The sequence below is a fragment of the Oncorhynchus mykiss genome, chromosome 17 (assembly GCF_013265735.2).
Source record: "Oncorhynchus mykiss isolate Arlee chromosome 17, USDA_OmykA_1.1, whole genome shotgun sequence".
Taxonomy (NCBI): Eukaryota; Metazoa; Chordata; class Actinopteri; order Salmoniformes; family Salmonidae; genus Oncorhynchus; species Oncorhynchus mykiss.
Window position 1 is genome coordinate 34289690 of NC_048581.1, and position 27993 is coordinate 34317682.

General features: G+C 43.3%; 1 protein-coding gene across 2 annotated transcripts; it reads left to right on the plus strand.

The window, feature by feature from the left end:
* Positions 1–327: 327 nt before the first annotated feature.
* Positions 328–27993, plus strand: LOC110493778 (NACHT, LRR and PYD domains-containing protein 1). 2 transcript variants are annotated; one of them, XM_036949768.1, is made up of 15 exons: positions 328–446; positions 780–866; positions 4505–4827; positions 5533–5637; positions 5778–5893; positions 11759–12038; positions 17464–17541; positions 20197–20420; positions 20506–20564; positions 20663–20877; positions 21036–21292; positions 21767–21901; positions 22006–22153; positions 22371–22397; positions 23121–27993. In XM_036949768.1, coding segments are annotated over exons 2-15 (2280 nt in total). In that variant the 5' UTR covers positions 328–446; positions 780–864; the 3' UTR covers positions 23432–27993. The 2 variants fall into 2 exon arrangements, with proteins under 2 accessions (XP_036805663.1, XP_036805664.1); XM_036949769.1 differs by having other exon boundaries at positions 332–446; positions 783–866.

Consider the following 27993-nt stretch of genomic DNA (forward strand, 5'->3'; position numbering starts at 1 on the left):
AGCTCTGGTGGACATTCCTGCAGTCAGCATGCCAATTGCACACTCTGTGACAAAACTGCACATTTTAGACTGGTCTTTTATTGTCCCCAGCAGAAGGTGCACCTGTACAATGATCATGCTGTTTAATCATCTTCTTGATATGCCACACCTGTCAGGTGGACAACATTTGAGAGAAATTAGGATTTTTGTGCATGTGGAACATTTCTGGGATATTTTATTTCAGCATGAAACATGGGACCAACACTTTACATGTTGCATTTATATTTTTGTACAGTGTAGTTTGAACACAAGAGGGCAGCACGCCGTACATAGCACGCTAACATACAGTCTGCATAGAACAAGGGATGACTGCTGAAAACGAAAGTAAATTCAGAATCTGTAAAACTCTTCTTTCATATTTTCCTGTGCTGCTGGCACTTTTTGTGTTTAAAATGGATCCATCCATGGTAAGAAATTGTTTATAGGGAAATTTATAGGGACATTTCACAAATATTAGGTAAATGTCCATGTAAAACTTTGTTTACAGAAAAGTAGGCTACGTTATATTTTCATATTCCACTGACATCAACAAGGAAGTGGGAGATAGACTTGATTAAGAAATATAATTTATTTAATGGATGAAACAATGCAACTACATGTGATTATGTTGCTGATATGCCTACATAGAATGTCTGGGTTAAAATCTACATTGTAGATAGTAAACCTTTCTGATTTTAATCACATAACATTAAGAGACCAAACATAGCAACTTACTTCCTACTTGATTTCATCTCATAAAGCAGTTACCGGGCTGCTGCTTCTGGGAGCCAGGCAAAGGCAGAGATTGAAGAGCCACCCGATAAACTCCCCCGTGACTCCGCTAGAATGTGAGTGGAGATTAATGAGCCTGATATAAACAACTCTACCATACCTCTTTTATTGCATCGTTTTCATTAATTGAGTGAAATTCATGTGGAACATTGAAGTAAATACAGCATGTGGTGGTGGAACGGGAACAGTGACCAAATCAAATCAAATGTATTTATATAGCCCTTCTTACATCAGCTGATATCTCAAAGTGCTGTACAGAAACCCAGCAAGCAATGCATGTGTAGAAGCATTGTGGCTAGGAAAACCTTTATTTAACTAGGCAAGTCAGTTAAGAACAAATTATTATTTTCAATGACAGGTTAACTGTCTGTTCAGGGGCAGAACGACAGATATACCTTATCAGCTTGGGGATTTGAACTTGCAACCTTCCGGTTACTAGTCCAATGCTCTAACCACTAGGCTACCCTGCTGCCCCTGCTGTTAGGGCTGTGCCGGGTGGAGATTATAACAGAACATAGCCAAGATGTTCAAAAATTCATAAATGACCAGCGTGGTCAATAATAATAATCACAGTAGTTGTCGAGGATGCAGCAAGTCAGCACCTCAGGAGTAAATGTCAGTTGGCTTTTCATAGCTGATCATTCAGAGTATCTCTCCCGCTCCTGCTGTCTCTAGAGAGTTGAAAACAGCAGGTCTGGGACAGGTAGCACGTCCAGTGAACAGGTCAGGGTTCCATAGCAGGCAGAACAGTTGAAACTGGAGCAGCAGCACGGCCAGGTGGACTGGGGACAGCAAGGAGTCATCATGCCAGGTAGTCCTGAGGCATGGTCCTAGGGCTCAGGTCCTCAGAGAGAGAGAAAGAGGGAATTAGAGAGAGCATACGTAAATTCACACAGGACACCGGATAAGACAGGAGAAGTACTCCAGATATAACAAACTGACCCAAGTCACCCGATACATAAACTACTGCAGCATAAATATTGGAGGCTGAGACAGGAGGGGTCAGGAGACACTGTAGCCCCATCCGATGACACCCCCGGACAGGGCCAAACAGGAAGGATATAACCCAACCCACTTTGCCAAAGCACAGCCCCCACACCACTAGAGGGATATGTTCAACCACCAATTTACCATCCTGAGACAAGGCCGATTATAGCCCACAAAGATCTCCGCCACGGCACAACCCAAGGGGGGTGCCAACCCAGACAGGAAGATCACGTCAGTGACTCAACCCACTCAAGTGATGCACCCATCCTAGGGATGGCATAAAAGAGCACCAGTAAGCCAGAGCCCCTGTAATAGGATTAGAGGCAGAGAATCCGAGTGGAAAGAGGGGAACCGGCCAGGCAGAGACAGCAAGGGCGGTTCGTTGCTCCAGAGCCTTTCCGTTCACCTTCACACTCCTGGGCCAGACTACACTCAATCATATGACCCACTGAAGAGATGAGTCTTCATTAAAGACTTAAAGGTTGAGACCGAGTCTGTGTCTCTCACATGGGTAGGCAGACCATTCCATAAAAATAGAGCTCTATAGGAAAAAGCCCGATCTCAATAGGAAAATGTCCGATCTCTCCAAAAGAATGTGGTGATTGATGGTATCAAAAGCAGCACTAAGGTCTAGGAGCACGAGGACAGATGCAGAGCCTCGGTCTGACTCCATTAAAAGGTTATTTACCACCTTCACAAGTGCAGTCTCAGTGCAATGATGTGGTCTAAAACCAGACTGAAGAGTTTCGTAACATTGTTTGTCTTCAGTAAGGCAGTGAGTTGCTGTGCAACAGCTTTTTCTAACATTTTTGAGAGGAATGGAAGATTCGATATAGGCCGATAGTTTTTTATATTTTCTGGGTCAAGGTTTGGCTTTTTCAAGAGAGGCTTTATTACTGCCACTTTTAGTGAGTTTGGTACACATCCGGTGGATAGAGAGCCGTTTATTATGTTCAACATAGGATGGCCAAGCACAGGAAGCAGCTCTTTCAGTACTTTAGTTGGAATAGGGTCCAGTATGCAGCTTGAAGGTTTAGAGGCCATGATTATTTTGATCATTGTGTCAAGAGATATAGTACTAAAACACTTGAGTGTCTCCCTTGATCCTAGGTCCTGGCAGAGTTGTGCAGACTCAGGACAACTGAGTTTTGGAGGAATATGCAGATTTAAAGAGGAGTCCGTAATTTGCTTTCTAATGATCATGATCTTTTCCTCAAAGAAGTTCATTAATTTATTACTGCTGAAGTGAAAGCCATCCTCACTTGGGGAATGCTGCTTTTTAGTTAGCTTTGCAACAGTATCAAAAATACATTTTGGATTGTTCTTATTTTCCTCAATTAAGTTGGAAAAATAGGATGATCGAGCAGCAGTAAGTGCTCTTTGATACTGCACGGTACTGTCTTTCCAAGCTAGTCAGAAGACTTCCAGTTTGGTGTGGCGCCATTTCCGTTCCAATTTTCTGGAAGCTTGCTTCAGAGGTCGGGTATTTTCTGTATACCAGGGAGCTAGTTTCTTATGACAAATGTTTTTATTTTTTAGGGGTGCAACTGCTTCTAGGGTATTGCGCAAGGTTAAATTGAGTTCCTCAGTTAGGTGGTTAACTGATTTTTGTCTTCTGACGTCCTTGGGTAGGCAGAGGGAGTCTAGAAGGGCATCAAGGAATCTTTGTGTTGTCTGAGAATTTATAGCACGACTTTTGATGCTCCTTGTTTGGGGTCTGAGCAGATTATTTGTTGCAATTGCAATCATAATAAAATGGTGGTACGATAGTCCAGGATTATGAGGAAAAACATTAAGATCCACAACATTTATTCCATGGGACAAAACTCAGTCCAGAGTATGACTGTGACAGTGAGTAGGTCCAGAGACATGTTGGACAAAACCCACTGAGTCGACGATGGCTCCGAAAGCCTTTTGGAGTGGGTCTGTGGACTTTTCCATGTGAACATTAAAATCACCAAAAATTTGAATATTATCTGCTATAACTACAAGGTCCGATAGGAATTCAGGGAACTCAGTGAGGAACGCTGTACATGGCCCAGGAGGCCTGTAAACAGTAGCTATAAAAAGTGACCACAACAAGTTTTTCTGAATAAAGAGTTCAGGTGTAATCTATGTTCTGGATTAGCGGTTTATATGCATGTGTCTATTTGCTATAATATATTTCTGTTCGTTTTTGAGTGGCATGTGTTCCGAAATAGACAATAGTGTGCCGTGTTGCATTTCAGCATCGTTCTGTCCTTCAGAAAAACTCTTATTTTATATTGTCCAACTTGTTTGATCATTTGAAATCCATTGGCAACAAAACAAGGACATTATCAAATAGTTATACCTGATGTTTTTGTTGCACTTCATAGTGTATATCTGCCATTTCAATGGCATCATTTTACTGTTTCAGCGTGGATTCTATTATAAATATTGAACAAGAATAGCATATGACACATGCACATGAGACTGCAATGTATTCTGCTTGAACAACATCATTCAAAAGAGAAGTGCTAATATTCTCCCATTGGCCGGTTTATCAAAAGGTATAATCCACCTCTTTTCAGAAGGAATTCTCAATCAGAACGAGCTAATTTAATTCAGAACAGGTTTCTTTATTTAGATTGAGGTGTTAAAACAAGGGTGAGCTCTTATTTATTTTATTAGATGTTTTTAGACTGCATATAAACATGGTCAATGTGTGCTTGTTTCTTGTGTCCAGGTTGACAATACTTTATGAGCAGTCTGTGTTGAGGGCTGAGGAGCTGAAAGAGAGAAGCTATTTGGGTCTTCCAAATCAGCTGCTGCCCACTCTGGAGGAGCTAAGCACAGAGGAGTTGAGGAGATTTCAGTTGTACCTGACTGGTGACCAGCTGCCTGGCTTGCCTCCTGTCCCAGAGAGCCAACTGGAGAGGGCTGGCTGGCGGAAGACAGTGGTAACCCCCCAGAAATACAGCCCTGAGAATGCTGTGAAGATCACAGTGGGCATCCTGAGAAGGATGAACCGGAAAGATCTCATTGAAAAGTTAGAGAGAGATCACAGAGGTAACACAGCAAAACAAAAGATCTATGTTAACAATGCCAAAGTAAGTGAAGTAGATAATAAACATAAGTGAAATAAACAATACAAATGAACAGTTAATTTTACACTCACAAGTTCCCAAAGAATAAATACATTTCAAATGTCAGATTATGTCTATATACAGTGTAGTAACGATGTGCAAATATATAAAGTACAAAGGGGAAAATAAATAAACATAAATATGGGTTGTATTTACAATGGTGATTGTTCTTCACCCTTTTCTTGTGGCAACAGGTCACAAATCTTGCTGCTGGAATGGCACACTGTGGTATTTCACCCAGTAGAAATGGGAGTTTATCAAAATTGGCTTTGTTTTCTAATTCTCTGGGGATCTGTGTAATCTGAGGGAAATATATGTCTCTAATATGGTCATACATTTGGCAGGAGGTTAGGAAGTGCATCTCAGTTGCCACCTAATTTTGTGGGCAGTGTGCATATAGCCTATCTTCTCTTGAGAGCCAGGTCTGCCTACAGTGGCCTTTCTCAATAGCAAGGATATGCTCATTGAGTTTGTACATAGTCAAAGCTTTCCTTAAGTTTAGGTCAGTCACAGTGGTCAGGTATTCTGTCACTGTGTACTCTCTGTTTAGGGCCAAATAGCATTCTAGTTTGCTCTGTTTTTTTTGTTAATTATTTCTAATGTGTCCCTCTCTCTATATATATATAAGGGAGCACCCATGCTTCTGCCTCTACACGGCCTCACTCTGCTTCCTCTGTTGGGCAGTCCAGCATCTTGAGAAGTCCCAGTAAGAGAGCAGAAGGGACTTTGGAGCGTGAGTGGACATTGAATATATAGCTTGATATCAACCACTCTATCATAGCTAATGTACTGCATTATTTTTTAAATGAATAGTAAACAACAGCATGGGGTGGGGATGTAGGGGAATAGTGTGTGACTCTTTTCTGTGTCCAGGTGGAACCTATCTGGTGAGAGGCTTGGATCTCTTAGAGGTGGGGTCAGCGAGGAAGAGGAGGAGAAGGTACAGACCGAAGATTCTGACTGGCAGTCTGAAGAAGAGAAAGCAAGAGGTAAGACTAGTGGCTATTTCTAAGGGTTTGTCATTGTGAGCAAAGATTAAAACAATATTTTGTGTGTTCATGGACCATTCCCTATGAACGGTGTCACCATTTGGTGCTTACCTATGGATTTAAACCAAACGTTCCATACATATTTGCCCATGGAGGAAGTGGACCTGAATGCCAAAACATTCAGCCTTTCCGGGAAACTTAAGGCGAGAGATGCTGCTTATAAACACGGTAAAGTGTCTGGGGACAATTGTATGGTTAAACAGTACAAATATGACCTACGCAGATCGATCAAGATGGCAAGACAAAAGTGTAGGATCAATTCAGCGGGTAGGATATTAGGCGTATGTGGCAGCGGCTTCTAACGATCACGGATTACAAAAATAATTCCAGCCACGTCGTGGACACCAACGCCGCCCTACTGGATGAGCTAAACACCTTTTTCTCACACTTCGAGCAAAACAACCCTGAGTTGCCGAGGAGAGCCCCTGTGGACAACAGGAGCTATTTGTTTACGGTCTCCATGGAGTGGCATATGTAAGTCATTCAACCGTGTTAACTCTCGCAAGGCTTCCGGCCCAGATGGCATCCCTAGCCGCTCCCTCAGAGCATGTGCAGACCAGCTAGCTGTTGTGTTTTTGGAGATTTTCAATCTCTCTCTAGCTCAGGCCATTATCCCCATGTTTCAAGATGTCCACCATCATCTCAGTGCCCAAGAAAAGGAACTGAACTGAATGACTACCAACTCGTAGCACTCACATCCGTCGTTATAATAACTGCTCCGAGAGGCTAGTCAAAGACTATATCACCTTATCCCTCCCTGACACGTTCAACCCTCTCCAATTCGCCTACCACCTGACAGATCCACCGACTACGCAATCACCATTGCTCTGCACACTGCCCTCACCCACCTGGACAGGAGGAATGCATATGTGAGGATGCTGTTCATCGACTACAGCTCGGCCTTCAATACCATAGTGCCCTCTAAGCTCCCCATAAAGCTCACAGTACTGGGACTGAACTCCATATGCAACTGGGCCTGGACTTTCTGGTGGAAATCCTACCTTTAACTAATAACGAGGAGAGGCAAAGTCAACAATCAATTAAGCTATTACTTTTATTACAGTTTAAGGTTAAAATATGTACGTATTTACATCAATAAAACATTTTTACAAGAAATTATAAGATAGCTTGACAACCCTGTTTGTAAGCTTTTAAATTATATCAGCCACAACCGTTTGATCTTTTCCAGTGATGACGACATGATGTCTCATGATGCAGTATGCAAAATATGCACCTTTATCTCCTGAATGTTTTGGCATTCAGGTCCAATAAGTTTCACCTTCTGAGAACTTCTACAATGGGCAAATGTGTATGGAAGGTTTCTTTCAAATCAAAAGGGATGCTGTCAAAAGTGACAGAATTGAAATGGATTTACCCTTGTGTTGTTTTCCCTATAGGGACCCACAATGCTGTCTGTCCCAAATCTTCTACTGGAAACTCTAGAGAAGCTGAGCAGAGTCAAGCTGAAGAGATTTCAGTGGCATCTGACTGAGGATGTTTTGGACAAACTTCCTCCCATTCCAGAGAGCCAGCTGAAGAACTCTGACTGGCAGGACACAGTGGATCAGATCATGCAGACCTATGGCCCTGAGAAAGCTGTGGAGATCACAGTGGTGGTCCTGAGGTTGCTGTACCGGAATGATCTTGCTGAAGTCTTAGAGAGATCTCATAGAGGAGGTAACACAGCATGACTGACAAATCTATTCATAACAAATGCATGTCCTTGTTTGATAGCCACAGTTACTCTCTGAATCTCAGCCGAGACTGAAGGAGAAGGTATATGTGGCATCTGAGGGAAATCTGAGGGAAATATGTGTCTCTAATATGGTCATACATTTGGCAGGAGGTTAGGAAGTGCATCTCAGTTTCCATCTAATTGTGTGGGCAGTGTGCATATAGCCTGTCTTCTCTTGAGAGCCAGGTCTGCCTACAGTAGCCTTTCTCAATAGCAAGGGTATGCTCACTGAGTTTGTTCATAGTCAAAGCTTTCCTTAAGTTTGGGTCAGTCACAGTGGTCAGGTATTCTGTCACTGTGTACTCTCTGTTTAGGGCCAAATAGCATTCTAGTTTGCTCTGTTTTTTTGTTAATTATTTCTAATCTGTCCCTCTCTCTCTATATATATAAGGGAGCACCCATGCTTCTGCGTCTACACTGCCTCACTCTGCTTCCTCTGTTGGGCAGTCCAGCATCTTGACAGGTCGCCCCACCCACACATGTGAAATGGAGTGAGAGACTCTCGTTCAAAGAATGCAGGAGCATTTGTATAGTCGAGCTACCCTATGCAAGCATCTGCAAAACACGTGACCCTATGCATGCGTATGTGTGTGTGTGAGGGGAGACAACTGGGTGAAAAGATTACCTCAGTCTGTCGCAACTGAGTGAGGACAATAGGGGCCAGAATGACAGGAAGTCACTACCGATATACTTCCTCTAACAGTAGCTCAACGGTTCTCCCAAGTTGGGCAAGCACACGCCTTTGACTGTCGGCCCAGATGATGTATGTTCGTACTGGTCAAACACACACATACACAAAACATGAACTTTTGCCCAGAAACAGGCTCCAAACATAACAACAGCTCTATCACTGGTGTGCAGAATATAACACTTTTCTCTGTCTCCAGTTAAGCTAAGAGGAACCAGTTAGTTCTCTTGGCTGAGTGGCCAGACATCATGGGGTCATTCTACACACAGAGAACAGTTAGAACAGAACTCTATTAATGTGCACACACACAATCTTATATGAGTTAGTTTCTTTATCAATCTCAAGCCCAATGCCGAGGCTTAAATAAGGATATTTTAGTACACAAGCATTAATACGGTTTAACTTCAAAATGCCCTCACAACTTCCTGACAGGCCGCCCCCAGCTGGTGAAGGTGGGCAACATTATCTCCTCCACACTGATCCTCGACGCGGGGGCCCCACAAGGTTCCGTCCTCAGTCCCGTCCTGTACTCCCTGTGTACCCACGAATGTGTGGCCTCGCACAGTTCCAACTCCATCACCAAGTTCGCTGACGACACGAAAGTAGTAGGCCTGATTACCAACAACGATGGGACGGCCTACAGAGAGGAGGTCGTTACTCTGACGGTGTGGTGCCAGGTGAACAACCTCTCCCTCAATGTCAGAAAAACAAAGGAGCTGATTGTGGACTTCAGGAGGAACCAGGTTGGGCAAGCCCCCAGCCATGACCGCCGTGGAGACGGTCAAAAACGGCGTACAACATCTCTGAGGAACTGGAATAGTCAAATCACACCGACACCATGGTGAAGAAGGCAAGACAGCGACTGTTTACCCTCAGGAGGCTGAAGAAATTTGGCCTGTCCTCGAGGACCCTCACAGTGTTTTACAGCAGCACCATCCAGATCATACTGTTGGCCTGCATCACAGCCTGCTACGGCAATTCCACCGCCTCTGACCGTAAGGCACTACAAAGGGTGGTACGCTCAGCCGGATCTACCGTAGTGGCAGTACACACAACACCAGGTGTCACAGGAAGGCCAAGAAGATCATCAAGGACCTCAGCCACCCGAGCCATGGCCTGTTCTCCCCGCTTCCGTCACTCAGACATAAGAGTACACTCTTCCCCATAGGGGAACCCTTTTTGGTGCTGGGTAGAACCATTTTTATAGAGGGTTCTGCATAGAAGGGTACTACCAATAACCATTTTATAATATAAAGGTTCTTCCTAGAACCCTCTATGAAGGGTTCCACCAAGAACCCTTTTATCTTTGGAGTGTTCTTCCTAGAACCATCAATGAACGGTTCCACCAGCCTAATTAGCCTTTATAATGTGATTATTTATGACAATGGAACAACTATCTCAGTAACAGGTGCAATAAGTCCAACTACTGACAGATTTAATTCATTTAGAAAAATGTATGATATTTATCTTTGTGTAGCATAAAATTAATCAAACAATCAATGTACGTGCAAAAACACAGATATAAAAAAAAACATTCTGAAAATCACCCTAGCCAATAGCTTTTACCCCCAGACCACCTGCCCCCCCATTTTGGTATAATTGACGTTTAAGGTTAAAATATGTACATATTTACAACAATAAAACATTTTTACAAGAAATTATAAGATAGTTTGACAACCCTGTTTGTAAGCTTTTAAATTATATCAGCCACAACCGTTTGATCTTTTCCAGTGATGACGACATGATGTCTCATGATGCGGTATGCAAAATACAGTGCCTTGCGAAAGTATTCGGCCCCCTTAAGTTAATACTTTGTAGCGCCACCTTTTGCTGCGATTACAGCTGTAAGTCGCTTGGGGTATGTCTCTATCAGTTTTGCACATCGAGAGACTGACATTTTTTCCCATTCCTCCTTGCAAAACAGCTCGAGCTCAGTGAGGTTGGATGGAGAGCATTTGTGAACAGCAGTTTTCAGTTCTTTCCACAGATTCTCGATTGGATTCAGGTCTGGACTTTGACTTGGCCATTCTAACTGGATATGTTTATTTTTGAACCATTCCATTGTAGATTTTGCTTTATGTTTTGGATCATTGTCTTATTGGAAGACAAATCTCCGTCCCAGTCTCAGGTCTTTTGCAGACTCCATCAGGTTTTCTTCCAGAATGGTCCTGTATTTGGCTCCATCCATCTTCCCATCAATTTTAACCATCTTCCCTGTCCCTGCTGAAGAAAAGCAGGCCCAAACCATGATGCTGCCACCACCATGTTTGACAGTGGGGATGGTGTGTTCAGGGTGATGAGCTGTGTTGCTTTTACGCCAAACATAACGTTTTGCATTGTTGCCAAAAAGTTCAATTTTGGTTTCATCTGACCAGAGCACCTTCTTCCACATGTTTGGTGTGTCTCCCAGGTGGCTTGTGGCAAACTTTAAACAACACTTTTTATGGATATCTTTAAGAAATGGCTTTCTTCTTGCCACTCTTCCATAAAGGCCAGATTTGTGCAATATACGACTGATTGTTGTCCTATGGACAGAGTCTCCCACCTCAGCTGTAGATCTCTGCAGTTCATCCAGAGTGATCATGGGCCTCTTGGCTGCATCTCTGATCAGTCTTCTCCTTGTATGAGCTGAAAGTTTAGAGGGACGGCCAGGTCTTGGTAGATTTGCAGTGGTCTGATACTCCTTCCATTTCAATATTATCGCTTGCACAGTGCTCCTTGGGATGTTTAAAGCTTGGGAAATCTTTTTGTATCCAAATCCGGCTTTAAACTTCTTCACAACAGTATCTCGGACCTGCCTGGTGTGTTCCTTGTTCTTCATGATGCTCTCTGCGCTTTTAACGGACCTCTGAGACTATCACATTGCAGGTGCATTTATACGGAGACTTGATTACACACAGGTGGATTGTATTTATCATCATTAGTCATTTAGGTCAACATTGGATCATTCAGAGATCCTCACTGAACTTCTGGAGAGAGTTTGCTGCACTGAAAGTAAAGGGGCTGAATAATTTTGCACACCCAATTTTTCAGTTTTTGATTTGTTAAAAAAGTTTGAAATATCCAATAAATGTCGTTCCACTTCATGATTGTGTCCCACTTGTTGTTGATTCTTCACAAAAAAATACAGTTTTATATCTTTATGTTTGAAGCCTGAAATGTGGCAAAAGGTCGCAAAGTTCAAGGGGGCCGAATACTTTCGCAAGGCACTGTATGCACCTTTATCTCCTGAATGTTTTGGCATTCAGGTCCAATAAGTTTCACCTTCTGAGAACTTCTACAATGGGCACATGTGTATGGAAGGTTTCTTTCAAATCAAAAGGGATGCTGTAAAAAGTGACTGAATTCAAATGGATTTACCCTTGTGTTGTTTTCCCTATAGGGACCCACAATGTTGCCTGTCCCAAATCTTCTACTGGAAACTCTAGAGAAGCTGAGCAGAGTCAAGCTGAAAAGGTTTCAGTGGCATCTGACTGAGGATGTTTTGGACAAACTTCCTCCCATTCCAGAGAGCCAGCTGAAGAACTCTGACTGGCAGGACACAGTGGATCAGATCATGCAGACCTATGGCCCTGAGAAAGCTGTGGAGATCACAGTGGTGGTCCTGAGGTTGCTGTACCGGAATGATCTTGCTGAAGTCTTAGAGAGATCTCATAGAGGAGGTAACACAGCATGACTGACAAATCTATTCATTACAAATGCATGTCCTTGTTTTATAGCCACAGTTACTCTCTGAATCTCAGCCGAGACTGAAGGAGAAGGTATATGTGGCATCAGGAAAACGGCCTATATGGCATCAGTAGTAGTCAAATACTGTACATTAATTACAGTCCCAAAATGGACTAAAATGTGTTAAAACAATAACTTTGGACATAAAGCTAGTATTTTCTAAAACAAGAACGTCTGATATGAGGGGTACTTGTAACATCTCTGCTTTCCTTGGAATTTTTAAAGGTTGGGTTTTGATTTCAAGCAATACCCACTAACACAGGGTGTTCACTTGTAAATGATCTCTCGGAGCACTCCGAGTGCACACGGATGCTCCAGTTTGTCACGTTCTGACCTTAGTTCTGTTATTATATCTTTGTTTTAGTATGGTCAAGGCGTGAGTTGGGTGGGCAGTCTATGTTTGTTTTTCTATGTTGGTTTTTGAGTTCGGCCTAGTATGGTTCTCAATCAGAGGCGGCTGTCATTGTTGTCCCTGATTGAGAATCATACTTAGGTTGCCTGGGTTTCACTTTTGGGTTGTGGGTGTTTGTTTTTCGTGAGTGTTTGGTCCACACGGTACTGTTTTCGGTTTTGTATATTCAGGTCATCGTTTGTTGTTTTGTTCGAGTGTTCTATTGTCTTTGATAAAAAACATTATGGACACTTACCACGCTGCGCATTGGTCCTCCGATCCTTCTCGCTACTTCTCCTCAGAAGAGGAGGACGAGAACCCTTACAGAAACACCCACCACCAAAGGACCAAGCAGCGTGGTGACGAGAGGCAGCGATACCTGGAGAACTGGACTTGGGAGGAGATATTGGACGGCAAAGGACCCTGGGCTCAGGCTGGGGAATATCGCCGCCCCGAGGCAGAGCTGGAGGCAGCGAAAGCGGAGAGGCTGCGGTATGAGGAGGCAGCACGGCAGCGCGGCTGGAAGCCCGAGAGGCAGCCCCCAAAATGTATTGGACGGGGGCACACAGGGAGTATGGCGAAGTCAGGTAGGAGACCTGTGCCAACTTCCCGTGCTTACCGGAGAGCAAGAGGGACCGGGCAGGCACCATGTTATGCGGTGGAGCGCACAGTGTCCCCGGTGCGCGTGCATAGCCCGGTGCGGTACATTGCAACACCTCGTCACGGCAGGGCTAGAGAGGGCATCGAGCCAGGTGCCATGAAGCAGGCTCAGCGCATCTGGTCTCCAGTGCGTCTCCTCTGGCCGGTGTACATGGCACCAGCCTTACGCATGGTGTCCCCGGTTCGCCAGCACAGCCCAGTGCGGGCTATTCCACCTCGCCGCACTGGCCTGGCTACGGGGAGCATTCAACCAGATAAGGTTAGGCAGGCTCGGTGCTCAAGAGCTCCAGTGCGCCTTCATGGTCCGATCTATTCGGTGCCACCTCCACACACAAGGCCTCTGGTGGCAGCCCCCCGCACCAGGCTGTCTCTCTGTCTCCTCCCTACAGGTGCTCCCGCCTGTCCAGCGCTGCCAGAGCCTTCCTCCTGTCCAGCGCTGCCGGAGTCTCCCGCCTGTCCGGCGCTGCAGGAGTCTCCCGCCTGTCCGGCGCTGCCAGAGTCTCCCGCCTGTCCGGCGCTGCCGGAGTCTCCAGCCTGTCCGGCGCTGCCGGAGTCTCCCAATGCTAGGGTCCCCAGTCTGAGGTCGGCGGCGAGGTTCGCCGTTCTAAAGAGGCCACGGAGGCGGGCTAAGAGGCGGACAAGGACTATGGTGAAGTGGGGTCACGTCCCGCGCCAGAGCCGCCACCGCGGACAGATACCCACCCAGACCCTCCCCTATAGGTTCAGGTTTTGCGGCCGGAGTCCACACCTTTGGGGGGGGGGGGGGGTACTGTCACGTTCTGACCTTAGTTCTGTTATTATATCTTTGTTTTAGTATGGTCAAGGCGTGAGTTGGGTGGGCAGTCTATGTTTGTTTTTCTATGTTGGTTTGAGTTCGGCCTAGTATGGTTCTCAATCAGAGGCAGCTGTCAATTGTTGTCCCTGATTGAGAATCATACTTAGGTTGCCTGGGTTTCACTTTTGGGTTGTGGGTGTTTGTTTTCCGTGTTTGGTCCACACGGTACTGTTTTCGGTTTTGTATTTTCACGTCATCGTTTGTTGTTTTGTTCGAGTGTTCTATTGTCTTTGATAAAAAAACATTATGGACACTTACCACGCTGCGCATTGGTCCTCCGATCTTTCTCGCTACTTCTCCTCAGAAGAGGAGGACGAGAACCCTTACACCAGGGGTGTCAAACTCAAATACCCAGTGGGCCAAAATGTAAAACCTGAACAAAGTCACGGGCCAACATTGAACAAATTAACATTTTAATATGGACCCAAACAAGTTTTGCTTTAACATTGAATATGGAACAAGCATCGCTTATTACCATACAATATATAATTTAATAGTGGAGACATGCAAAATCGAATTTCAAATGAAAAAACACATCAATGGCATTCATTTATTAAATAAATAAAATGTAAATAAAAATTGTATGCCTCTTTTCTATTTGCAGCCTTCTGATTTAAATACCAAAATAAACTTTTTCCACTGGCTAATCATTTTACAAATAAAATGATAATAAATCAATCAACCATTCAAGCCCATGCCTTGTAGCAAGAAAAAGTGCATAAAGAAAACGTGAATTATTGCACACTGGTCTAATCTGATGTGCCCAAGCCAGATACCCGGCATCTCTTATTGGATGCTAGTTCATCAATGTCTGGGCTCAAGCTCTGAGCTGAAGAAATCCTCAGTATCGAGCGAAGATGTTCATCAGTCAGACGTCTCCTGTGAGTTGTTTTGGTCATCTTCATCGAGGAGAAAAGTTGCTCGCATAGATAAGTGCTGCCGAACATGGAGAGCATCTGAGCAGCTTGGGTGCGGAGCTGAGGCATTGTGTCAGGGATGAACCGTGGAAACTGTGCGGCGCCCACAGCATCATACTTTGACTTCAGCGTGTCGTTGCACTGGAGTTCAATCAGCTCCATTTGGATGTTGGTTGGTGCATTTTCCACATCAACTGCGAAGGGATTACTAAGCAGTTCAAACTTGCATTTCTGGGCATCGAAGTCGGCAAATCGCCGGCTAAACTCAGCGGCGAGAACACTGAGTTTTTCAGCAAACTGTGCGCATGGGAACACGGCGGTAGAGATCTGCGCTTTTATGGATTGACAGCAGGGAAAATGGCAAGGGTTTCCTTGCAGCATCTGATTCTCCCACAGGCACAGTTTAGTTTTGAAGGCCCTCACTGCAGCGTACATGTCTGTGATGATGCGCCCCCGCCCCTGAAGCTGCAGGTTCAGCGCATCGAGATGGCTCGAGATGTCACAGAGAAAGGCCAGCTCACACAGGAACTTTTGCTCCCGGAGCTCTGCTGTATCCTTCCCTTTGGTTTCAAGGAATTGACATATTTCCTCACGCAGCTCGAAACATCTGTTCAGTACTTTTCCTCTGCTTAGCCATCTCACCTCTGTGTGATACGGCACGTCTGCGTATTCCGAACCACACTCCTCCAGAAAAGATTTAAACTGGCGGTGATTTAGACCTTTGGCTCTTATAAAGTTAACTACCTGTGTTACTGTGGTCATAACATGTTCCATCTTTAGGGCTTTGGCACACAGTGCTTCCTGATGTATGATGCAGTGGTAAACAGTTAGCTCACCTGCACAGTTCTCTTCCCGCATCTTCTCCCGAACCATGCCCACCAGTCCACTCTTTTTACCGCACATCGCTGGCGCACCATCTGTCGTTAATCCAACGAGTTTATCCCACGGCAGCTTTATTTCAGTTACACATTTGAAAACCTCCTCAAAGATTTCCTTTCCTGTGGTTGTGCCATGCATTGATTTGAATCCTAATAGCTCCTCCGTAACACACAGATTTGAGTCCACTCCACGGATGAAGACTGACAGCTGAGCAGTATCAGATGCGTCGCAGCTCTCATCCACAGCGAGGGAGAACGCAACAAAATCTTTTCCCTTTTCCATCAGCTGGTCATACAGATTGGTGGCAAGATCACATGTGCGATCAGCTACTGTGTTCCTGCTCAGGCTCACGTTTGAAAATGCTTGTTTTTTCTCTGGGCATACGAGGTCACAAACCTTCATCATGCACTTTTTCATGAACTCTCCCTCATTAAAGGGCCGGGCTGATTTTGCGATCTCTGCTGCCACTATATAACTAGCCTTTACAGCAGCCTCGCTTTGTGATGTGGCTTTTTTAAACATATTCTGTTGTGAAACCAAACTTCTTTTCATCTCCTCTACTTTCTGGCTCCTTTGAGTCATGTCCAGGTCCTTGTATTTGTCATGGTGTTTCGTTTCATAGTGTCGTCTAATGTTGTACTCCTTACTTACAGCCACGTTGACTCCACAAACAAGACAAACAGGTTTGTCATTTACATATGTAAACAGATATTCTGCCTCCCACTTGTCCAGAAAGCTCCTGTTTTCTGCCTTTCTTTTCGCCATTTTTGGGAAGGGTTAGCTCGCTGACAGTTGTAGCGTCTATGTTGCTATGACTACTGTCACAGAGGAGAGAACGTTTCTGGGTCCTGTCCTGATTGGCGCGCGAAAACAGCAGAGCATTATGGGATTCGTAGTATTAGTGGTGAATGCGCTGTATAATACCGGCGGGCCAGCTCTAGTAGTAATTTGGTATTGTCTCGCGGGCCAAATATAATTACCCCGCGGGCCAAATTTGGCCCACGGGCCAGAGTTTGACACCCATGCCTTACACGGTTGAAGAGTGATCTCACAATAGCAGTCAAGCACTGAAGCTAACTGGCTAAAGTTGGCTAGCTTGATAGCTACATCCAGACACAAATGAGAGAACACCTCACTCTGAATATTTTACTCGCCCTAGCAGAGCTGGTTAGAGTATTTCCATGTTATCTTGACGGGTTAATGACTAACTGTGTTACTGGCAAGACAACACATAAGAAACACCCACATCAAAGCACGAGTTTAAGACACAAATTTGGTCTTTTCAGTGGCATTGCTTAATGAGAAGGAGGAAAACGGAGGTGAAAGCAGTTTATATTTAAAGTAAAGATTCACACATATTGAATGTCTTTGTGCATCATCATGTTTTCATGTGTATCTGAGCTATTGCCATTCAAGCAGGCAGAAATGTAATTGGTGTGACGTAGCACTGTGATAAAGCCACTCTCACTACACTAGAAGTGAATAGGAATACGACTTTTAGATCGCGAAAACATCCATCATACATGTCAGATTATAATACTGGCCAATGTCATAATGTGGGAGGTTGTCTTCTCTCGAATGAACCATCGATAGTATTTTTGTAATATTCCTACCTCAAGAAATATGTAATTTAACAGAGGGTCTAACACATTTCTCCTATTTGTCTGCCTTTTCAGCCCAGGGTGCATTGCATGGTAAAGTTGCGAATGACAGACTCAACTCTTTGAGGCACACCGATCTGCAGGATGAACATGGTGAGATTGTTGACTCCTAAATTGATAGTGCAGTTTGTTTAGGCGATTTTACAGCTAACTAGCTACTTCACATGCTGATATTGACTTTGGTATTATTGTGTGTTGCTACGTTAACTAGCGAGCTAACTAGCTAACCAGCCAGCCCATAGAGAGAGCATTGCAATGTGGGTTTTGTTGTCGACTTGAGCTGCAACAGATTTCCACAACAACTTTAAATGTTGTTACCAGCCTTATTATAATGAAAAAATGTTCACAAAAAATATTGTTCTCACATATTAGTGTTATGTATGGTTTGAGTGGTTTTGGGTGGATTTTTAGTTTAAGGTCTGTATTTCTGACATCAAATCAAAGTTTATAGTGCTCAGGATACAACATGTGTAAACGATAAAGTGAAATGCTTACTTGTGATCTCTCCTCAACAGTGCAGTACAAATATCGACATCAAAATAATCAAAGTAAACTATGAAGTCAGATTACAAAGTCTAAATATGAACAAATTGGTAATGTGGGAAATCCATTCACTCGACAGTTATTAAGTACACTCATCTAGTACTGGGTCAGACCCTCTTTTGCCTCAAGAACAGCCTGAATTCGGAATCGTTCGTTGCTCAATTGGTGTGGGGAAAACAGTACATCACCATCACCATCCAAATCCTGACTGCCATCAGCATGACACAACAGGAACCGGCATTAGTCGAACCAGGCAATGTTTTCACACTCCTCAATTGTCAAGTGTTGGTGATCTTCTTGTGTTTAGCTGATAGGAGTGGAACCCGGTGTGGCTGTCTGCTGCATTAGCCCATTAGTGACAAGGATCGACGAGTTGTACGAGCGACGAGCCTAGTAACAGGGCATTTTTTATATTTTCATAATTAATATGCTGACACATTACCTTTAGCTACAGAATAAAGTGCGTTTCCATTGTGCGTTTCCATCTCCACCCCTCTCTCCTTCATTCCTTTCTCGAGCGCGCAGAGAGGGGTGTCAAAAGTTAAATTAAATATGTTTTGTTGTGATAACATGTTAATATCGATGTTGTCGACAGATTTCACTTGGTTTCCCAAATTAAGCACTGGGTAGCAGCAGGAACAGAGTCGGAGAGCCCATGGCATGCAGAGATTGGGCAGAATATCACCTGTCCCGTGTAGCCTACCCAGCAGGAAAGTGGCCTCCGGATCACATGTCTTTTTTCCCCATGAGAGAAATTATATATTTTTTGTACATATGGAACATTTCTAGAATATTTATTTTAGCTCATGGGACTAAGCCCTATTTTTGGTCAATAAACAGTCTCTATATATACTTCCATAAATTATTTTGACTGGTACAGGGGGACCTTCAGATGAGTCTTTTGAGGCCTGTGGGCGTCCTAGAGCAAAACAACATGTGCTTGTTTGTGATAGTCTCACCTTTACACAGAGGGGTCATGTTAGTGTGTAGCCCAAACTGTTCGGATGCTACAGACAGAAGTTGGCAGATCGGCTGTACCGACTTCAGACGAGTCCCAATATGCTTGTGGGGGTCATAGAGCAAAACGGAGAACACCATTGTGTTCGTGAGAGTCTCATCTTTCATCTTTCATAAAATACTGAACAAAAATATAAACGCAACATAAAACAATTTCAAATATTTTACTGAGTTACAGTACTGTACAGTTCATATGAGAAAATCAGTACATTTTAATACACTTATTAGGTCTAATCTATCTATTTCACATGACTGGGAATACAGATATACATCTGTTGATCACAGATACCTTTTCAAAAATTACCTCACAATAGGCCTCAATATCTTGTCATGGTATTTCTGTGTATTCAAATTGACATTGATAAAATGCAATTGTTTTCGCTGTCCTTAATTTATGCCTGCTCTTACCATGACCCCACCGCCACCATGGGGCACTCTGTTCACAACATTGACATCAGCAAACCGCTCATTCGCTCACACGACACCATACACATGGTCTGTGGTTGTGAGGCCAGTTGGCCAAATTCTCGAAAGCATGGGACCAGCACTTTACATGCTGCGTTTATATTTTTGTTCAGTGTAGTTTAGTTTCGGATGCGTATGGTAGTAAAATTAATGTTAAATTTTCTGGTAACAGCTCTGGTAGACATTCCTGCAGTCAGCATGCCAACTGCACGCTCCCTCAAAACTTGAGACATCTGTGGCATTGTGGTGTGTGACAAAACTGCACATTTTAGAGTGGCCTTTTATTGTCCCTAGCACAAGGTGCAACTGTGTAATGATCATGCTGTTTAATCAGCATATTGATATACCACAACTGTCAGGTGGATGGATTATCTTGGCAAAGGAGAAAGTGGATTGCAACGCATCCAATGCAAAAAAAAAAAAGATATCTCTAGCTTAAACTGATGGATTTTTATGGGGATTTTTGTATCATGCTAATTAGATTTCCGATGGGGCTCGGACATCGACCTTAGGGGTGCAGGTGAATACAGGTCTGTGTAGGTAGACAGCTAGGGGTAGCTAGCTGTTCAGCAGTCTTATGGCCAGGAAGTAGAAGCTGTCTCGGAACCTTTTGTTCCGAGACCTGATGGTCCGATACTGTCTGGCAGATGGTAACATAGAGAACCGTCCCATTGAGTTGACAAATATTTGTTTGTGACTGACACACACACTCCCTCTTTCTAGTGCCTGTCTGCTCATACCGGGGCTCCAGAGAAAAATCCCCATCTTTAAAAAAAAGTGAGACGACATGGTATGTCTCACCGGGCATTCTTACACCTGCCAGTTCTACCATATCTTGCTCTTGCTCTGAGAGTGACCTTGAGGAGGAACACGTCCAACTTGTTGGCAGTCCTTCTAGTGCCTCGGATAGAGAAGCATCGGATACCAAAGCTGTTGACGCTCTCTCTGTAAGAGCCTCACCTGAACGAAATACCATTGTTAGATCTATTTCAACAAACTATTGGTTCAATAACTATTGTTTTTACATTTTAGAAGCCTGCGACCCCTTATCAATTTGAACCTAAAACATGTGAGCACAAGGGAACATACTGGTAATGTTGTTTATTAACTTGATATTGCCTTTTTTATTGATACAATTCAGGGAAAGCACAAAATTACCATTCTTCATTTGTGTTGTTCTGCCCTACAGGTTCCAGTGCCCCCATGCAGGTCTGTTCCAGTGCAGTATAACAGGACTAGTATTTGAGATGGAGGGGGAGGGAGAGGTGCTCTATTGGACAGTCCCTTGGAACAGGAGGCTTCTAGCCCAGAGAGGCAAGAGGCCTGCAGGGCCCCTGTTTAAGTTTACATGTCCCCAAGGTTCTGTCGGTCAACTACACCTCCCACACTGTGAGCTCTATGATCGTGAGTGGTGATTTGATAAATGTCCTAATACTTTACGACTGATTTGATTCTGAAGGAGCATATGCTTTTCATTTACCTATCATCTGCATCAACATTGTTTTGATTGTCATAAAAATCTCAGCATGTCATTAAATTCTATAAATATATTTTTTTCCTAGAGGGTGGATGTGAGTTCCTGTCTGTAGCCCATGTGACTGATGACAAAAAAGTGGAATTTATCGATGACCTTGAGCTAACAAACACACATGTCATAATAAATGTCACTGGATTCTCTAAGTATGGCATCGTCAGTGAAGAAGGCAGGCCCATCTCCCCTATCGATACCCTTGTCTTGTTATTCTACCAACTCCCAGATGTTGACAAGAGGTCCATCCTGAAGGTTTTGTTGCTTCCCAGTAATGTTGTACTCAAGGAGGTAGGAATATCAGAAACCCCTATACTTTTGCTGGAATTCAATTAAATACACACTGTGAATAATGCAGAACATTATCACTGTGTCACAAAAAGGCAGACATGCTTTGAGTAATGTATCTACCCGGTATAGCCAGAAGAGGACTGGCCACCCCTCAGAGCCTGGTTCCTCTCAAGGTTTCTTCCTATTTTACTGCCTTCTAGGGAGTTTTTCAGAGTCACTGTACTTCTGCCTCTGAACTTCTTGCTCTTAGTTTTTTGGGGGGTAACTGCTGATGTAAAAAAAAGGGCTTTATAAAATCCATTTGTTGATTGACGTAGATAAGGTTTACCATACAAAACCAAGCATTACAAACACATAATGAATATGAGTGAAGCATTATTATGTGTTTAATGTGTGAGATACATCCTCAGAGTATTTCTTCTTGACTCAATTGAAGCACAATTTATCTGTTCATTCCTTATCTGTCTTCTCAAGGTACTGGAGGAAAGGAGAAGCAGCAATGGGGATAGAGAAATCTACCTTGAAACAACTTCTCACTGCCAACTCACCCCGAAGCAAGAATACACCCTCTCCACCGATCTTACAGATAACCATCGAATAAAACCAACGGTGATATCTGAGATGAGCTAGAAAATGTTGCTTGCCAATTATTTTATTACCTTGTGTATTCAAATGTAATAATTTGATTGACATAACTAACTCTTCTTTTACAGAAAGCATCATTTGTTGATTTCCAGTCCTATGAAAACTACATTCCAACATTTCAGCTGTTCATGCAATCGATTGTTAAGGAAGCAAATATTTTTCTGAACGAAAATGGCAGTGATGAATTTGTATGGGATGGACTTGTCTGGCTTCCAGGTAACTGAAAGTGAAAGGTCAAAGTGCGCAATCCACATGTGCAAGAAGTACTTGAACCATTGGTCATTTTGCTGTTGTCATTTATTTTGATCAATATGTTTTATTTATTTGTAAAACAATGTTATTTATGATAGTCTATTTATATTATCATGATGACTTATTGAAATAGATGCAGTCTTTCATCAGATAGCAACAAAAATGTGTTTCTCATCCACAGCCTCACCAACAGAATTCACTTCTACAGGTAACTTTACTCATCACAACTTCTACTTTGCCATTCGTGATGAGGCTATCTCACAATTTAAGCAATAATTATGGAAAAATCTAAATCAAATAAATCCAATTAAAATCTATTTAAGATGCACCATTGGGGGGCCTCCCGGGTGGCGCAGTGGTTAAGGGCGCTGTACTGCAGCGCCAGCTGTGCCATCAGCCCAGGCTCTGTCGTAACCGGCCGCGACCGGGAGGTCCGTGGGGCGACGCACAATTGGCCTAGTGTCGCCCGGGTTAGGGAGGGCTTGGTCGGTAGGGGTGTCCTTGTCTCATCGCGCACCAGCGACTCCTGTGGCGGGCTGGGCGCAGTGTACGCTAGCCAAGGTGGCCAGGTGCACGGTGTTTCCTCCGGCGCATTGGTGCGGCTGGCTTCCGGGTTGGATGTGCGCTGTGTTAAAGAAGCAGCGGCTTGGTTGGTTGTGTATCGGAGGACGCATGACTTTCAACCTTCGTCTCTCCTGAGCCCGTACGGGAGTTGTAGCGATGAGACAAGATAGTAGCTACTACACAATTGGATACCACGAAATTAGGGAGAAAAAGGGGTAAAATAAAAATAAATAAAAAAGATGCACCATTGTAGCTATCTAGCTGTCCTGAGTTGTCAAAATTATTATTACTTTTAGTGATTTTAAAAATTTATTTTGGATGTCAAGACTCAATTATGTATTTTATATATGTATTTTTAATTTCCCAGTTTTGGGCCCTCCACCTGCAACTCCTTTTATCCCCCCTGGTCGAGCCTTCATTACAAAACACAGAATGGCGCTAGAGATTCGTCTGGGAGTCTTGCGACCCATACTCCTGCGTCTCCAGCAACCGGACCAGGGGGTTCTGATTGACGAGGAGAGGCAGGAGGTGCTCAGCTTAACCACCAAGACCCTGCAGAACCAAGCTCTGCTGGACATGGTGATCAGAAAGGGGGCCCGCGCCCAGGAACACTTCTACCAAGCCCTGAGAGAAGCAGACCACTGCCTGGTTGAAGACCTGGAAGAGCCGACAGCATGAGAGGTGGTGATAGACACAAGAAGATCAGAGTGTATTTAATGAGGAGCCATCCTGATCAGAGGTGGTTGGTGTGTAAAGTGTTAACCCCACCCAGGATATGACAGCACTTTCATCAGGTTGAATTCACTAGACACCAAGTGGACTGAAATATGGAGGTGATATAGAATTTTGTTATGAATTTACATAAATGTCAATTATCCTACTCGGTCTGCAACCCAGAGTGTGTAAAGTTCTGGTTTAAACGAAACAGACAGAATTCCCAGCTCACAATTAGTCAAATCCAAGTTTATTCACGAGACCTCTACTGTGCATATACAAAGATGTTCCTTTTATAACATTCTTCTTTAGCTACGCACACACATGCACACTAACATTAGGATACTATCTTCTTCTCCTGAATTCTCACCAGTTTATCACTACCCAGCTGACAGTTCCAGTCCCCCCCAGATAAGAGAAACCTGGAGTGGTACTCCCTGTCCTATCTTATCTCCCCAGAGTTCTAGCCGGGTCGGTTCAAACATAGGTTAAGGAATCCCTTTGTTTTCTTTCGGCACACACATACATTCTTCTATTCCCCAGTCCAACCTAGTTGGACATAGGTTTATTATTTTTAATTACTCCTTGTCCCTGCAACATAACCTCTAAACCCTAATGGTTAAGTTTCTGGGTAGAATTATTTAATAATTTATCTTAAACCTTATAAATTATTTTATCAGTCCACCTTTTAATGACTAAATAATTCACAAAAATATATCAAACACTATATGGAAACAAATGTTATACAAGAATAAACCAAACCAATACATGTATTTACATTCGATTCCTCATCAGTGACTGTTCTACGCCTATATCCAATTATAACTCTTCCGGTTTAGGATTTTCATCAACATTTTCATGAAAGGAACAGCCTCCAACTAAACATTGAAAACAGTCTCATCTAACATTGGCTCCTCGTAATTAAAAGAAACAGAGCAATCTCCTAGGCCTGGAAGTCTGTATTCGTCATCCCACTGGTCGGAGCTTGGAATCGTTCCGTATCTTACCATCTGTTGCATCATTGACCTCTCCAGAGACCTAGTGATCAAACCTCTCATACACAGAATCAAACAACACCCACACAGAACCAAAACACTCATACAGGTGAAAGTTGCCCACAGCACAGTGATTATAACATTTTTCCATTTTCCAAACATACTGAGTTTGGAAACTGAGTTCTCTGCTAATTCCCTGAGTTCTCTGCTAATTCGTGAGCTAATGTGGTTAAACCAGCCAGGGCCTTGGTCACTGATCCGTCTAGAGCTGTGTTATTTAAAAATAAACGTACAGCAATGAACCCCTATCATTCTACATACCCTGCCCTTTTCTACCAATTAACATATTGAAAGTCAGTCTATTTTACCAGGTCATGAGGGAGGTGACAGATAATTGGTCAGAGAACCCCTTTACTGCATCCCCAGTATCATTCACGTATCTCTGTTGAATATAATAGATGTCATTCATCCAATCCACATTTTGATTTATTGTCAACCACCAAAATAATGTAGTTGTTAAGCCTTCACCTATTTGCTTCATCTGGAACTTCCCTGAGGATGCCAGTAGCATCCATCTAGACTCCCATCCTGGTCAAAACTCTTCTTGTGCCTAATTGTGCCTGAATTGTTTAATGTTTACCTTAAATCCTGCATTGTGATCTTCTTTGACTCCTTATTCTGTAAGGCACTCATCAGTGTATTATATAGTTTATATTTTACTTCTTATCAATGACAATGGCGTCCTATAATTAGGATTTGGATGTATCAGAAAGGTTACCGAGACTATGATGCATCTCAGAGCCCCTACTCTTCCCAATAAACGGCAACCCTCTCCTGCCCTTAGTCGGTCTGCTAGGTACCCCCCCATACTCACACTTCTAGGATCACCCACAGTGATGAACGGTCGGGATAGGAAATCGTTAAAACCTCTAGTGACTCCCCATCCCGCATGCAGGAGCGTATGACAATTATCCCGCTTAAGGGATGGGTAGCGTCAAGAAGTTCAGAACCTGGTATGGGCCTTCCCAATGGGGCTGCTTCCAGTCTATTCTCCTCAGGGACTGGATCCACAACCCAGTCTCCTTGTTGGATTGAGTGAATCCCCTTCTCCTGTAATTCACCTGTTGGGCACAAAATCTTGGACATACGGGTTTGGTTACCAAACAGTCTTCTCATGTGTTCTGCTAGTATATCTTCAACTTCTATGTCTACCTGTTCTGGTCCCTAACTCTGGCATTATATTTGTTCTACCTTACTAGCTAAAATGTCATCCATTATTTAAAGACCGAGATCCTAGTAAACCAACTCTAGGGATAATATCTCTACCTAATATTTGTACTACCATAATCGTGTCCGCCAAGTAAGTTGGGAACGCTTCTACCCATCTGCTATATTTATCTATTATAATAAAAATGTAAGTAGGTCGTTATCACCTAGGACACAACGTCTTTCCTAACCTGCAGTGTTTCCTAACCTGCTCTACCATCCTTCCTCTAACCTGCTTTCTGTCTAACCTGGTGATTGTTCTGTGCACATATAACACAACATGAACATTTTTTTTTAAAAGAGTTAGTTATTCCGTATGCTACAAAGTGTTGTCTAATTATCCCTACCATCCCTCCGGTTGATACGTGGCTCTGCCCATGTATCAATATTGCTACATATCCAAACAATGACTTAAGTAGTTCTGTTACTATCCATTCCTTTATTATGAGCCTCACACTTACAAATGGCTAACTTTTCTGGCAAAAGTACAGCCTCTCATAGATTCAAAATCAACTGACCGAAATCTCTACTGGGGCTGCTTTCTTTGTCAAAACCTTGGAGAATTGCACTGTGCATCTCTTTCTCTAATTACACTCCCCCTCTACCAAGTCCTCAAAGATGGGGGGTAATCTTTTTTATGGCCTCTGGCTTTCTGTGGGAGTGACAGCCACATTCAACAGATTTATGTAGACGTAACCTGGAGTTCCGGACTGGAGTGCATGCCTGCCCTCCCAACGTCTCATGTTTCATAACCAATGGAGCATACAGTCTCTCTGCTGATGTCCGAAATCTGAACAATCAAAATCTTTTCCCCATTTCTTGTCGATGTCAAATAGGACTTCTGTTCCTTTTGTAATGCCAGATCAATAGTAACCAATTCGAAAACTTCACAATCAGTGTTTACAACAGAATCCTGAACCTCCTCCTCACTAGAGTCTATTCCCCCGCTCCCCATAATTAGTCCTGCCTCAATTCCCCTTCCTCTTCTGAGTCTTGGTGCTCATAGTGAACTGCATATCTCTTCACCTCACCTAGCTCGGCTCGCCCTCACCCTACTAAGTTCTGTTTAATGATACGGCTTATCTCGGGACGCATTCCACTAAGGAAAGCAATTATTTATTGTTGACTATAAGGGACATTGGGTCCCTCCACTGCAGGGGATTCTTTTAACCCACTATTTAGAGTTAAACACAGCCTTTAATCTTTCTAGGTATTGACTTAGTCTCTCTGTCGCCCTGTTTGTCCTCAGACTTTAGAAAAATCAACATGTCTATAGTATTGATCTCAAAGATTATTACATAGTTCATTCAGTTTATCTTGTCCTCTCAATGATCCTGGATCACCACAGATGTCATACATTCCTGTCCTGTTGGCTTAGAATATGTCCTGAATACTTAACATAAGTCTACCATTAGTCCAAGGCTATACCATTTCTTTCTTCTCTTTGGTTCAAACTACAAATATGTCAAACAACTATAAACTCCATCATAATGAACAATTACACAAAATGACCTTAAAATCAGTATTACAAATGACCTTAAATTCATTATTCATTAAATTCATTATCCAAATGGCCCTCCCATGAGGCCATACTTATTTCAATGGGTGGTTTGACTTTTGACCTCTATCATGGCTTTCCTTTGTGGTCTGCCACAAATTATTGTTTTTGCGACTCTCGACTGATTAATATATCTATCGCTACTTGTCATAGTCTCAGACTACTTCCCATATACAATAGACTATTTAGGTCCCACACGTAAACGAGTTACCGCTTCTTATGACTCTTGACTTGTTAATAAACCTGTCCCTTGCTGATATCCTTCTTTAAACTTTCTCTCACCCTTTCTCTACTCAGTAATTTCGGTAGTTGTCTCCTACTCGGTCACAATGTTTACAGGGAGCCTTACATTCCCGGTCGACATGTCCTGTCATTAAAAATGTCTGTAAATATCTGTAATTACTGTAGTGTATGCTGTAGTGTATACATACAAAGGTGTTTGTATTGCATTTGATACATTTTCATGTAAGTTTGTAGTCTGATTCCTCTCAAGCTTTTGTGGGGTACCCCAGGTTAGCCACCAGGGAGAGACGCATTGAGGCCTGGTAACAGATGGGAGTCTACATCACACAGCGATGGCTCCCTCTGCTGGAATTGCCAGGTCTCGAATGGGTCTCCGGCCAGGACTAACTGAGGCTGATTATGCTTGGTAAGTAATCATGGGGTGTCAGTAAACATCGGTCATATTTGCAAATAAATTCATTAAA

Coding starts and splice junctions, on each gene's coding strand:
- LOC110493778 (XM_036949768.1), top strand. Junction 21,293..21,766: donor GTAATGTTGTACTCAAGGAG/GTAGGAATATCA, acceptor TGTCTTCTCAAG/GTACTGGAGGAAAGGAGAAG. Junction 22,154..22,370: donor TGGACTTGTCTGGCTTCCAG/GTAACTGAAAGT, acceptor TCTCATCCACAG/CCTCACCAACAGAATTCACT.